The sequence below is a fragment of the Atractosteus spatula genome, chromosome 9 (genome assembly GCF_055471065.1).
Source record: "Atractosteus spatula isolate fAtrSpa1 chromosome 9, fAtrSpa1.hap1, whole genome shotgun sequence".
NCBI lineage: Eukaryota > Metazoa > Chordata > Actinopteri > Semionotiformes > Lepisosteidae > Atractosteus > Atractosteus spatula.
In genome coordinates, this window is record NC_142714.1 from 24,539,986 (window position 1) to 24,554,035 (window position 14,050).

General features: G+C 40.0%; 1 protein-coding gene across 1 annotated transcript; it reads left to right on the forward strand.

Annotated features, from left to right (window-relative positions):
• Positions 1-3,112: 3,112 nt before the first annotated feature.
• On the forward strand, positions 3,113-11,165 carry srsf5a (serine and arginine rich splicing factor 5a). Its single transcript, XM_088924948.1, has 8 exons — positions 3,113-3,167; positions 4,323-4,456; positions 4,557-4,627; positions 4,975-5,091; positions 5,879-5,948; positions 7,902-7,975; positions 8,221-8,328; positions 9,067-11,165. Exons 2-8 carry the CDS (start codon positions 4,331-4,333, stop codon positions 9,404-9,406), a joined length of 906 nt encoding a protein of 301 aa, XP_088781074.1. The 5' UTR covers positions 3,113-3,167; positions 4,323-4,330; the 3' UTR covers positions 9,407-11,165.
• The last annotated feature ends 2,885 nt before the right edge of the window (positions 11,166-14,050 follow it).

Sequence of the window (14,050 nt, forward strand, 5' to 3'; positions counted from 1 at the left end):
ACCTGTGCATGTTGTTCATTTACTCGGTCCAGTCATTAACTGTGTCAGGTTATTAGATGACCTATTGTTAAATGTAATTGTCTGGTCTTTCACAAAGTGCTTATTTTCCCATATCTACAGTATGTGTATATAAAATGTCTTACTTGAAGTACATTTAAATGCAATTTACATTACTTTTACATTTGCTAGGGGTGACTTTTTAATGACATTGAAATGTATTAGCAGCTGTCTGCAGTCTGAATGTCTATCACACAGCAAAGATATTAATTTCTTAAAATATATTCTGCTCTTGTGAAATGTTCATAGACAAACCCAAAAATCAGGAGAATGCATATCTATCATCCATTTAATGAACATACAATAAGCAAACATATTTTTAATTCAAAAACACAGATCTCTAATGTGACCTTGTTAGTTTTATCTTGTGTATTTCCTATTTCAGTTGTATTCCAATCTGCTCTTTCATATCTTGTGCAAACAAGAGTATCTGTAAGACCACTGTGTTTGTTTTAATTGTATAGTACATTGGCCAGGTATAGTACATTGGCCAGGTAGGTTTTGCTAATCTGAAATGATTAAAACAGAGTCAAAGAAGGAAATTGCATTAAACGTTTTCAATTCCAAACATGTTTTTTAAGTCTTTGATGAAACTGTCCTGCTATTTATTTGTTTATTTATTTGCTTCACTTCAAATTAACCCTGAATGAATTTCAATTTGAAAGTATGTTTGAGACAAAGGGACAGGTAAGTCCTTTCTTGTTAATTTATTAAAATAGGATTTAGAAAACAGCCTTGGTAACATTGTAGACTTCTGCTTTGGTCTGCGCTCAATTTGTCACGTAGGAATTGATTGCAAAATTTCTCATTGTTGTTATGTTTTCTCATCAGTTAGCATATTGTTTGGAATCATCAATGAGCCAGGAGAATATAATAAAAAGTGTGTTAACAGCTATACTATAGAAAGCACTGTCGATTCCACTGAGCTTTGATTCTCTGAATAATGCCTCAACTCTTGTGTTCCTTTCAGCTTTTTCTGGATTGTAAAATGGATTGTCCCACTGACTCTGGGGGGGGGGGATGTTGCTGTCTTCTAATTACAGGACTTGCCTCTGACCTTGGGCCGTGTAGTTGAACTCCCTTTCACTTTGTAGGATTGGTATAGTCCACTCAGCTGAGCTGCCTGAACCTTGAAGTGAAAAATGAAATAAGTTTGTCCTTGAGGAACACTATGCCATTAAGACCAGGCCCTTATAGAAATAATATTTAGTTTCCACAGAAGGAATTGATTTCCAATAGTAATCCTGATGTGTTGTAAGATACAATTCCAACAAACTTCTGCAAAACAAAAACATAGATGCTAGATAATCATTTCAATTTCACTGGATTCCTTCACACTTATTTTGCAACTTTCTAAATCCTGACTAAAAATATTTCTCTTTGATGAGATAAAGTACCCAGATTCAATTACACACCATTCATCACAATTCATCACGTATTAGTGAAACAAATAGGAAGGCATGAAACAACTCTTACATGGTTACTAGTCACTGTGCCACAGTTGCAGAATCCTTTTCCTTTTTCAGGAGGATTGTAACAAGATATGCCAGTGATGCTTTAAAATATAATTGTCCCACATACGGTAGTGATTTCAGTAAAAGAATGTGTGTCTACAAACATAAGCTAATGTTGGCAAATACCTAAATTAATTACAAATCATATTCATGTGTGACTGATGGCAATGTGCCTTGACTGTCCCTTGAAATGTTGAATGTCATAAAGAATGGTCACTAGAGCAATGAACGAATTAAGGCTCTTCTTATGGGCCAGTGAATTTCATATATACTGTATATATTTCATGTGCTAAGGTTGTGGCTGGGGCACACTGGTTGTGCCCTACAGTATTAGCCTTATATGTTATCCCTCTCTCTTGTCCTGTGTCAGCAATAACCACAGAGAAAGTTAATTGAAGTGGGCTTGCAGCAAATAGCACTGCTCTGATGGCAAAAGGCAGAATACATCTGTATCACTGCAGGTCCCGCAATGTCCTTCAGTGTACCAATCTCAAACAGTCTTGAGAACAGGATGTCATGCATTGTGCCTTCATTAGGCATCTAATTAGACATTTGGAGACAAATTCCACATAATGACGCCCAATTACATCGCCCTCTAGTTTTCTGTTTCCCTTATTACAATAATGACAATGTGCAAGGAGGTCATTAAAAATGTATTTAACTGTACCTTTTTCAGGCAGCACGGTTACACAGTGGCTAGTCTTGCTGCTTCTCAGCGTTAAAAGTCCTGGGTTCAATTCCAGACCTGGGGTGCTAACTCTGTGTAGTTTGTATGCTATCCTGTGTTTGGGTGGGTTTCATCCCATTGACCAAAGACCTACATGTAGGTTAATTGGCTTCTGGGACAACTGCCCCTGATGTAAGTATTTGTGTCCGAGTGTGCTCTGCAATGAACTGGTTTATCTTGCTCTGTGCCCATTGCTTACCAGGTTAGGCACTGCCTCCCCCACAACCCTGCATTGGATAAAGAGGTTGGAAAATGGATAAGATGTACATATCAAATTTGTTTTACTATAACTGAATTAACTACAAATGTTTCGCATAATAAATTATTAAAATGATAACCATAATTCCTTTAGCGACAATACCATAAGGCTGTTACGGTAGGAGTGGTAGGCCCGTTGTGAGCATCACCACCGTTACATTGAAACAACCGAGCCGTTTTTTCCAGGACGCTGCTGTACTCTAAAATGACTCCTATGATATTTATTCTAGACAACAAATACAAGTATTTTTTAACCAAACACTTCCTTGTAACTATGTATGATAAACATTAATACAATTTCGCATACATAAAAACAACAGTCCGCACTGTTGTAGTGAATTCGGTTTTGGTTTTCGCTATAGCAACTACACCCATTCTCGTGTTTACTTCGCGAGAGAGAAAAAAGGTTGGTGACTCTGAGCTCTTAGCTCGTGACGTGTTTATAGGATCACTGACGCAACCATCTTAAAAACTGTTGATTGGATGTCTGTAGTCCATGCTCCACCCACTAGGTAATTTGGATACGCCTCGTCCGTTGACGCCCATTTCCGCTGTCCTGCTCGCGGACTCGTAGTCGCCATTTTCCAGCGGAGAATCTGAAGGAGCAGTAGGTAGGTGTGTGGGTAGTCGGCGAAGGTCATTGTTTAAATGTTGTTTAAAATGTTGCATACCGAATTTCTTTTTATATAGTGCAATCATAAAGACATTGATGGCTCGCCAGTAGTATTCAGTGTATGTTTAAAAATTACGTGTTTAATCGGCATTTTCGCCACTATTCTCTTGCTTACACAACATGAGGGGCGCTGTTTGCAGCGCCGCATTTGTCGATCGGTGATCTTGATATTTTTACCTTGCTTTCTGTTCCTGTAATGGAAGAACCACATTTACATGAACAAGGATCTCTAAGCTTTGGAAATATTTAACTTTTACCCTGGTAACTGAGCGATGAGTTAAAATCCGAAACGTAGTTGTTTACTGTTATTTCCATGTTAAAAACTAGGTAAAGTGGCTCAGGGATGGGGAGGGTGGAATAAAAACTACATTTTTCTTTTTCTTATTGCTTGGTTGAATTTACGTTAGGTTAAATTCCGTAATGGCTGCCTTTGAGCGTATATACGTTTGGATGCGTCTATGGCGTGTCGTAGGCCCTGCAGTGGTCGTGATGGGCGACGTCGCTTTGCAGGCCTCGCATTTTCCTAGGAGAGGCTGGTCGATTTGCGTAGGCCTGTGCTACGTCAGCCACCCCTGGGGATCCAAAGAAGGCCTAGTGTGAGCTGCAGCTCCTGTCAGCTGACTAGCGCATCAGGGCTTGGTCTAAAAACAGCATAGACGTGCCGCATGGGCCCGTGGCCTTCGCGGGTTTACGTATCCGTGTTGAAGGATGGCTTCCGCTGCTCCATCTTATTTCCGTTTTAGATTTTAATGTGGCGTTTTGGAAGCTTTGCATTTCGTGATTGTATTGTAGCCTCAACAATTTTTAACTCTAAAAATTCAACTCATCTGGAAACTCGCTTAATCCTCCGTAGGTGTAACTACACATACATCGTCTGCTACAAATAGACTTTTTACGTGTTTTAATTTATTTTTATTTTTTGAAAACGTGTTAAACGTGTTTCTAGACTGCTGAAGTATATCCTTGGTTTATTCTCCTAATGTAATTTTTAATACAGCTAGTTTTCCGGTTTACATTTTTGTGGAAATGGAGGTTATGATTGGGGAGTTGATATTTACATTGTGGGAGGCTAAAACTTCGTTTCTTTGTGCAGCTGTAAACATGAGCGGTTGTCGTGTCTTCATCGGGCGTTTGAGTCCCCATGCCAGGGAGAGGGATGTGGAGAAATTCTTCAAAGGCTACGGGAGGATTCGTGAAATCAGCCTGAAGAATGGCTTTGGGTTTGTGGTAAGTTATTTGAGTATTTGTATCATATTTTATCGAATCAGGTGCTCACATTGCTTGTGTGTTATATAAACTTTTTGTTGTCTGTTTCCTAATTCTGCAGGAGTTTGAAGACCACAGAGATGGTGATGATGCAGTCTATGAATTAAATGGCAAGGAACTCTGCAGTGAAAGGTATATTTTTAAATCTTTATGCCTAAGAAGTTACAGATGTTTACAGTTGCTGAACTGGAAGTTTTTTGTTGAAAGTTAAATGTTGGGATTGATCAGCTTGAATTGATTTTACACTAAATTTCACTACCAATGTATACTTTTTCAACACCTTAATGTAAAAGTGATTTTTAACATATTACTTCAAAGCATGAACACTGTCCCAAGAATGAGAAGACTGTACAACTTGGTTAGGTGTCTGACAAAATAAAACCTTGACTGGCATGCAGTCTGTTCCTATGGTACTGTATTTAAGTTGGGTTGAAATTCTCATTGACCCAAGCCTTGTGTGCCTTACTATGTGTGTTTAGGGTCACCATCGAGCACGCGCGCTCTCGCAGAGGGCGGGGGGGTGGAGGCGCTGGAGGAGGCGGCAGATTCTCTCCTCGCTTTGGCAGCTATCGCCAGTCTCGCAGCAGTGGCTCACGGTAAGCACAGCCGTCTTCTGCCAACAGCTTGTTGTTTCTAGACTTGTTCAGAGCCACACAAGACGTCCTGTTGGAACCTCATCTCGAGCCCCAAAATCTTTAGTTATTCAGGCTCATAAAGCTTTTCGGTTTGTAACAACTGTGGATCTTAGTAGTGGTAAGAAATACATTTAATTTGGGCAGGAAGTGATTTGGGGTTTCTAAAGTGTTCTGCAAAGAGCCCCCCCATTCATAAAATGAGAATAGATTCTGATGTATATGTTCTGAAATGTTTTGGGTATATAGTTTTTGGACGTATAAGTAATATTGTAAAAGAAAATCAGATTTGGTTGGATTTTAAAATGGCTTTCAGTTTTTGGAATGATCTTTAGGTAAACTGGCATGTAATATGAAAGGGGGACCTCAGAAGTGTGAGACTGAGGATCTGTAATGCACATGTAGTGCTTTCTTAGACACTCCACTCAAAGGCAATGGGGATTCCCCTCCACCACCAATGTGTAGCACCACATAGATGTAATGGCAAAGTGTGCCAGTAGGGTCCCCACACATCAGTTATCAGTGGGAGGTAAAGCAGTAATGAAGCCATTTCATAGATGGGGGGTAGTTAGAAGGCCATGATTGGTAAAGGCCAGGAGGAAATTTGGCCAGGGCACTGGGCTAACACCCCTTCACTGTAGCGGTGTTGGTATAGGGAACATTAAGTCCTTTTGTTTTCTGCATCAGCTGTAGGAATGGATTGCTTTGTTTTCAAAAGGCAGTTCTAAAGCCGTCTTGATTGCTTTTTCAGGTATGGCCCCCCAGTGCGCACAGAACACAGAATCATTGTTGAAAACCTCTCTTCTCGGATAAGTTGGCAGGTGAGGAGGCTCAACAGGATTCACTTTACATTTGTGGAAATTGCATATTACTTCACTGTTTGTTCTGTTATATGAAGCAGCTTTATTATTAATTATTGTATAAAGTGGTGTTTTAAATTAAAATCCTTTGCTATTTGTTTTAAAAACATCACACTTTTTTCCCTCTATTTTAAAGGTGACTTTAAATACAGATTTATGACTTCCACTCTGGAATCTCAAATTGAGAGCTGAAGTTTGAGAAGCTGCTTACCTTTGTCTGGCAGCAAGTTCACAACCCCACCCCTAACCCTGCAGGTGTATCTTTCTCTAATTCTTAGTACTTATTTGGCCTTTCAGTTCCACTATGCTGGAACTTCAGAAGCTTTTTGCTTTTGCTGTTTTATAGTTAAGTTGATCAATACACATTGAAGATTTTTACTCTTTAAATTTTTTTAATTTTTTTTATTTTAAGATTTAAATCTTCGTTAGAAACTTTGTTTCACTAGAAGCATATAACCTTTTTTTTAACAGCTGCTTTTGTTATGTTGTGCGCAGTTGCATGTACCCATCTCTCCCTTACAGGAATGTACCTGGGGGGGAGTCTAATGTGAATAGCGCCCTCTGCTGGTGTGTGTTCTGAATAGTGTCCATTTGGTGCCTCTCCCTACACACAGTTGCCGGTGGTCTATATCTTGGCTGGGCCCCATAGCGGGTGAAAGTGGTCTAGCGCAGGTCAACTTTAGGAGGTCCATAGCTGCAGTCTGGAGGGTCCGTGGTCTGGCTTCCCTGCCTTTTCCCCTTCCCTGTTTGGTTAATCGGTTGGCTGACGGAAAGGGTGGCGTTAACAGTTGGCGCCTCTTTGCTGTGGTGGTTCCTTACTTGTGGAAGTTGGATTCCGAGACCCCCAAGGCCAAGGTCCTTTCTGAAAGGCTATGCACTGCATTGGTCCTGGTTTGCTATTTGGACAAGTGGCTCTTTGCTTAAGGTCTGCCTGGGTTCTGAACGGTAAGTAGCACAAAGCTAATGTGATGGGGATTATGTAAGGGTTGGGAGGATAGTGACCAGGGTGGTGGGTGGGAGGGTTTAGAAAGTTTAGAGATTCAGAAAATTTCCACAGCATTCCAAAGATCCAGATGTTAATTTCTCATTAGATCTAATACATAAATTATAATTAAATTACAATGAGACGTACTAGGTGATGGTGATTTGGGTCACAGAAAACTTGTAAGAATTTCTTAAACTTAATTATGTGGGGTGGTGCAGAAATGAATATTTTACATTCATCACTCTAGAATTGGAGTTGCCCCCCCTCACACACGCGTCCTTATTTGACCTTCATAGTAAACATAATGCTCATTAGGCTATTAGAAAATTTAAGTCCCAAAATTGGGGGTGGGGGACAGATACTATTTTCTTCACAGATATCTGATTTTACACATGTAGGTTTTGTGGAGGCATTATTTGCTTACTAATACATGGTATTTTCTTAGAACAGTTTAAATTGGAGTTTTTTTTTTACAGGGGTGTGCTATATTTTATTTTTAGGGAATTCAGTTTTATTCAGGGAATTAGTTTTGGAATTTGATCTTTGGTTTGCACTCTAATATTTTGTCAAAAGCCAGTTCTGAGATGTAGTGGTCAGACACTGCACAGGGTGTCAGGTTTTACATGGAACATGTATATTCAGATTTTAATATAGAACACTCTTCTGTCTTCAGCTGTAGATGAGGTGGCAGCTTGTCTGGATAAGTACAGGTGTTCTGGAGCAACCTTAACCATTCCCCCCCCCTCTTAATTTATTTGTTAGTGTTCTGAGTATTTAATGTTTGATCACAGAACTGCAGACTGGCTGTATAAATGCCTCTTAGAAGGCATGTCATTCTGTCCACACAGTGGTGGACAGATAAATATTTTGACCTGCATAAAATTAGTTTTGTAGGGCCATGCCTTAACTTCATTTTATTTGTAACACAGGATTTGAAAGATCTGATGAGAAAAGTTGGTGAGGTGACTTTTGTGGATGCTCACAGAACCAACAGGAATGAAGGGTAAGTACTTTGTGAAAGAACAGCATTTTTGAATAGGGCTGTAGCACAGCATTGATAGTTAAGCTGTGTACACATCATTAAGTAGCAATTCCTGTAGCTTTATTGTGGAAGCAAGTTTTCTCAACATAGTCTTATGAAATTCATAAACCTTATTAAAGAGGAGGCTAAAGTGAAGGTCCCATTTGAGAAGGCATAAAACTTCTGTAAATTACTGTAATGTTTAATATGCAAATTTTTCTTTTCAGTGTGGTTGAGTTTGCCTCTCGCAGTGATATGAAGAATGCCATTGATAAACTAGATGGGACAGAGCTGAATGGACGCAAGCTCAGACTCACTGAGGATCGCAAGAGGAAGTACGTACAGCCAAAACTACTTAAACCACACCTTGTGTTGGCATTTTGAATGTTTTTTTTAATATGACTTCAAATTCTAGCTTTATTTCACATTATCTACTGCTGAAGCCTTGTTAGTTTCTTGGAGTTGATTGGTAAAGGAGATTACTAATGCATCTTCCAGAACCACTCATATTAATCCTTGTACTTGACCAATTTGCATATGGTTCCGTATTTTGTCAAGTGAATGTACTGACATTGTTCTCAGTGGAAGAGTGTGTGGTAGTCAACTATATTGTGGTTAAAGATAAAACACCTAAAGGGCAGTGAACAGTGTTTGCTAAAGGGGCATATAGTGCCAGTGACTACAAATGGCATTTACATCGGTATAAATCATTGTAAATTCAGAATGTGATGAGGCACATACTTTTACCTGTCAATATAGGTATTCAAAGATACCTGTCTATTTTGTCATGGGTAAGAACTTGTAGAAAAAATGATTAGTTGATTTCAAGTTTGTTCAAATTAGGCATTAAGAGCAGAGCTAGAATGAAAATCTGGGGACAGTGGCCCTCCAAGACCCAACAGCAGAGTTTGGCAGTCCTGTTCTGAAGAGCCATAGTCCCGATGGTTTTATAGACGACCTTAAAAGATTGTTGAGCTGAAGTGGGTGGACTTTCAGCCTGCAGGAAATGTACCAGTTCTTGAATATGATCTGTGTTCCTTGCGTGTAACTTTTTTTTTCTCTGCTTCTTCCAGCCGGAGCAGAAGTCGCTCCCGATCCCGTAGCTACACGCGGTCCCGCAGCCGCTCTCGCACCAGGAGTCGCTCCAGGTCCCGGAGCCGCAGCAGGAGCCGCAATCGTAGCCGCACTCGCACTCGCTCGCGCTCCCTGAGCCGCACCCCGGAGAAGAAGCCCACGGGCCGCAGTGGCCCTCGCTCTCCTTCCCGGTCCAGGTCCCGGTCCAGATCAAGATCTGCATCCCACTCTCCCCCGCCCCCGAAGAGACAGTCCCGCTCCCGCTCTCGCTCCCACTCTCGTTCTCGGTCCCGGTCCCGCTCCCGCTCTCGCTCACAGTCTGCCGAGACTCAGCAATGAGGCCAGCTGCACTCGGCAAGTCTAGATTAAGCATTTGCAGTGTGGCTACAGTCAGTGATGTTTAAAACGATACTGGAGGCAGGTGCTCTGAAGTTTTTAACTTTGTTTTCAAGGTGAGTCTTGGTAGATCCTGTGACTGCAGTGATCACAAAAATTTCTTTGCAGTCCCAAACTACTTAATTTGGTATTTTCAGACTGCAGTTGACCAACTTTTTATTTTTGCATTTCCAGCTATCTAGAATTCTACTGGATGGTATTTGTATTTGCCCTGCTATTTTCCTCCTGGTGCATACTATAATTTTCCTGTCAAAGAAGCCTCAACCCTTTTGTGTTTTTGACTTAATGTAAAGTAGTTTTTCTTCTGATATTATGTATACTTGCAGTAAATGTCAGAATTGTGCAAAACCATTGTTTTGTAATTATCCTTATTGGTCTTTATACTGCCATTGTAGCTAGGGCTTCTGATTTTTTATGTTCAATAAAGACCATTAAAACACTTGTGGTGTAGGGAGATTAAATTAGTTTACCCAATAAACACTGCAAACTGGAGTTTTTTGGTTTACATTGACTTCACACTTTCTCTATACAGTTTGAAATGCAGATCATCCCACATATTGACTGCACTCAACTCTGTAGATCTGGTGTAAAGACTTGTCTAGATTGAAACAGTTGTAGATGCACCATGGATTTTAAAAACACTGGGAGCTGTTTTCACACAGGTCTAAATTAGCCCTGTGTTAGGCAAGTTTGTCTAGAACTAGAGCTGTCTGGAGTTTTGTAAACCAACCCTAATTGTGCAAAATATTGCAAAAAAGTATTTGGTCACAATTCAGTGTGCTCCTGATCACACCATGAATATTAAATGAAATAAAGGAGGTAGTGTGTAAGTATTGCAGGGTTACAAGATTTTGCCCGGTGAGTGACTAAAAATGCAATTCTGTGTTTACAGAATACTTGTAGTCTAAAGTAATAAATTTGGTCTTGTATATATGCAGCAATTTAAACACTTTGATATGGATACCAAACATACTGGAGAATGCATTTTCAAAAATTCTGACAACACAAAAGTAGTTAAAAGCATAGGCTGTGTGTATTTTAAATGGTACTTTTGATTCTTTAATAACAGAAGGGTTCTCTGAGGCAAAATTAGATGGTTTTTACAGGAAGATCAGGGTCATTCTCATGTAAAACTATGGACCAACTTGGAGTTGGACTAAATTGGTCAAGGTAAGCTCCTAATTAGCTCAGTTCTCAATGCAGGTATGAAATTAAACCAAGTAAACACTGTAGCCCTCCACAACTGGAGTTGCTTCACTGCATTGTCAGGTGGTAGTTTGGTCTGTAATATATCTTTTTCTTCACTTTCGAAGATATTAAATTTGCAGTTGATTGTAAAGATGCTTATTGAACCGTAAAGCTTCATAAACATTTAGCACCCTCGAGATACATACCCTGTGGGATGCAGTCCTGTTGTACAGTTTTTTCTGGGGTATACTTTTAGAGAATGGACTTGGAAGTTACTGTTGACTTTAGATCTAAATTCTTTTGCTATGAAACTAATTTCTTCGTGGGGGAGCTTTTTTAATACACAACTTTGTAGATTCAGTTCTTCCACTCCCTAGTCTTTGTCCACTTTGTGTAACAAAAGAATTGCTGAAAACATCTGCTGGTGATGGCAGGTTAATGTCAAGATTTGTCCAATGTTGAGTATTTAAACTGTGAAATGGATTTATTGCTTTAATAAAAAACTGATGATCAATGTATGTTAATTGGTTTTATTTTTTGTGAACACCTTTTCAATGTGATGTGTCCATGGGTTGTTACCTTCAGCTTAAGGATAAAACTCAAATCAACTACACTTGTAAAATTTTGAAAATTGGTGATTGTCATCAATGCCCTGCCCACAAAATGCTTATTATTGCTGATAATATGTAATATACACTTAGTGGCCATTTTATTAGGTACACCTTTCTAGTATCAGATAGGGCCCCCTTTTGCCTCCAAAACAGCCTGAATTCTCTGTGACATGGATTCAACAAGGTGCTAGACATTCCTTAGAGATTTTGGTCCATGCTGACTCGATAGCATCACACATTCATGCTGTTTACCTCCCATTCCACCTCATCCCAAAGGTGGTCTATTGGATTGAGATCTGGGGACTGTACAGGCCATTGGAGTAAACTGAACCAGCTTGAGATGATGCGTGCTTTGTGACATGGCGCATTATCCTCCTGGAAGTATCCATTTGAAAACGGGTGGACTGCCGCCATTAAGGGATGCCCATGGTCAGCACCGATGCTTAGGTACGCTGTGGCATTCAAATGATGCTCAATTGGTATTAATGGGCCTAATGTGTGCCAAGAAAACATTCCCACACCATTACATCACCACCAGCCTTGACACAAGGCAGGATGGATCCACAGATTCATGCTGTTTACACCAAATCCTGACCCTACTATCTGCGTGTCACAGCAGAAATCGAGATTCGTCAGAGCAGGTGACATTTTTCCAGTCTTCGATCGTCCAGTTTTGGTGATCACGTGCCCACTGTTGCCTCATCTTCCTGTTCTTATCTGATAGGAGTGGAACCTGGCGTGGTGTTTTCCTGCTGTAACCCATCCACTTAAAGGTTCGACACGTTGTGCATTCAGAGATGCCCTTCTGCGTACCACTGTTCTAAAGAGTGGTTATATGAGTAGTTGTGGCCTTTCTATCAGCTTGAATGAGTCTGGCTATTCTCTGACCTCTCTCATTAACAATGGTGTTTTCGCCCACAGAACTGCTGCTCTCTGGATGTTTTTTGTTTATCGCACCATTCTCTAAACTCTAGAGACTGTAGTGTGTGAAAATCCCAGGAAGTCAGCTGTTTCTGAGATGTTGAAACTGTGCACTGCAATGGATAGGAGGCCTGCCTTTCATGGGGCTCCAGCTCCCAGTTCTGGGGGAGAGTGGATTTGATAAATGTTTTTTAAATATTGCTAAAGTGGCAAGGAGTGCTGCTGCTGCATTCCAGCTCCTATTCCTGGGTTTGATGGCTGTGGGGGGGGTGCTTATCTGTGTGTAGTCTACATGTTCTCTCTTTTCACGTTGTTTTTTGCCAGATGCTTTGGCTCCCTCGCATATTGAACACATAGGGGTTTCTAATTGTCCTTATGTGTTTGTCCTGCAAAGGACTTGTGTCCCATCCAGGGTGCAATCTCTCCTTGCACAAACTTTTTCTCATTTAGACATCGTCGATGATTAACATAATTCTAAGGTTTTTCCAAGAATGAAATGCAGTTCCAAGAACATGGAAACTTGATTTTACAGAGTTCCTGTAAGAGCCTGTTTTCACACTGAAGCTTAAAGCTGAAACATTTGATTGGTTTTTAACAGGGGCCTTTCATTTTATTTGGATTGTTTGTATTTACGATCCAGTCGCCCTGATACCCATTTGCCATCTAGGGTTCTTTTGTTTTTGCATAATGGGATCCTTTAACTTTTCTGTTAAAATGATTCCTGGTGTCAGAAGATCATCTTTCTAATTCTTTCTAATGCTATATTGTTGTAGGGCGTCTTACATTGAACACTCTTCTAAATGAGTACATGCTATATAATGGTAAGTCTCAAGCAATCCTCCCGTTATTTAATTTACATGTTTTTCTTACCTTAATTGACTTGATGTGGACATAGAAGAATCTACATCTTAACACAAAAGTGCATAAACACACAGATCCTTCGGATGCATAGGGTTCTGTACCACAGCGCCTTCCAAGTGATATATAGTCTTAATTCATGTGAATGGCTTTGCACTTATGATTCAAGATTCTATATTCAATTCAAGATGTTTTATTTGCCATATATAACACATGCATTGGAATGACAAACAGTATGACAAACTGGCAACAAAGTATGAGTGTTAAATGCAATTTTCTAAGTGTCAAATCAATGATTGCCTTTTTGAATTGTCCTTGCTGTTGTTTGCCACTTCCTGTTTTTGTGTCTGGAAATGTAATTGGATTGCTAACTACTGTACATTGCAATCTAAATTGTGAGTATAGATCAGGAAAAGTAGTGGCCTTAAAATATCTCTCTCTAGTCCAATACTGCTTTCATCTGCTTTTAATGTGAAGTTATACCATTTAAGATGACACACTATTTCTTGTGTGTTAACCAGTTTGCAGATCATGTGTATTTATTGCTTTGGATTCTTATAGCTTCAATCTTACCTTTATATGAGGGAAATCCTGTTGCTGTGATGAACTTTTCTCATGCAGTTTTTCCCAAACCTTATTTTTAAATGTCTACAATTTCATTGTTTTGTCAATATTCTTCTAGTTTTGGATGTATGGGTGTCTAAATCTAGACTAGTTTTAGACATACATCCATTTTCAAACCACTTTACTGTACCTAATTCAGGGTCATAGGAGAGTTGAATCCTATCTTGTCAAGCAACTGACACAAGACAGGATACACCCTCGCCAGTCCATCGCGGGGCACACAGTGGCACACACAAACTCACACTAGGGCCAATTTTCCCAGAAGCTAATTCACCTACCAGTATGTGTTTTGACTGTGGGAAGAAACCCACGTGAACCAGGGAGAACATGCAAACTCCATGCAGATAGCTCCCCAGGTCCAGATTTGAACCCAGAGCACTAGTGG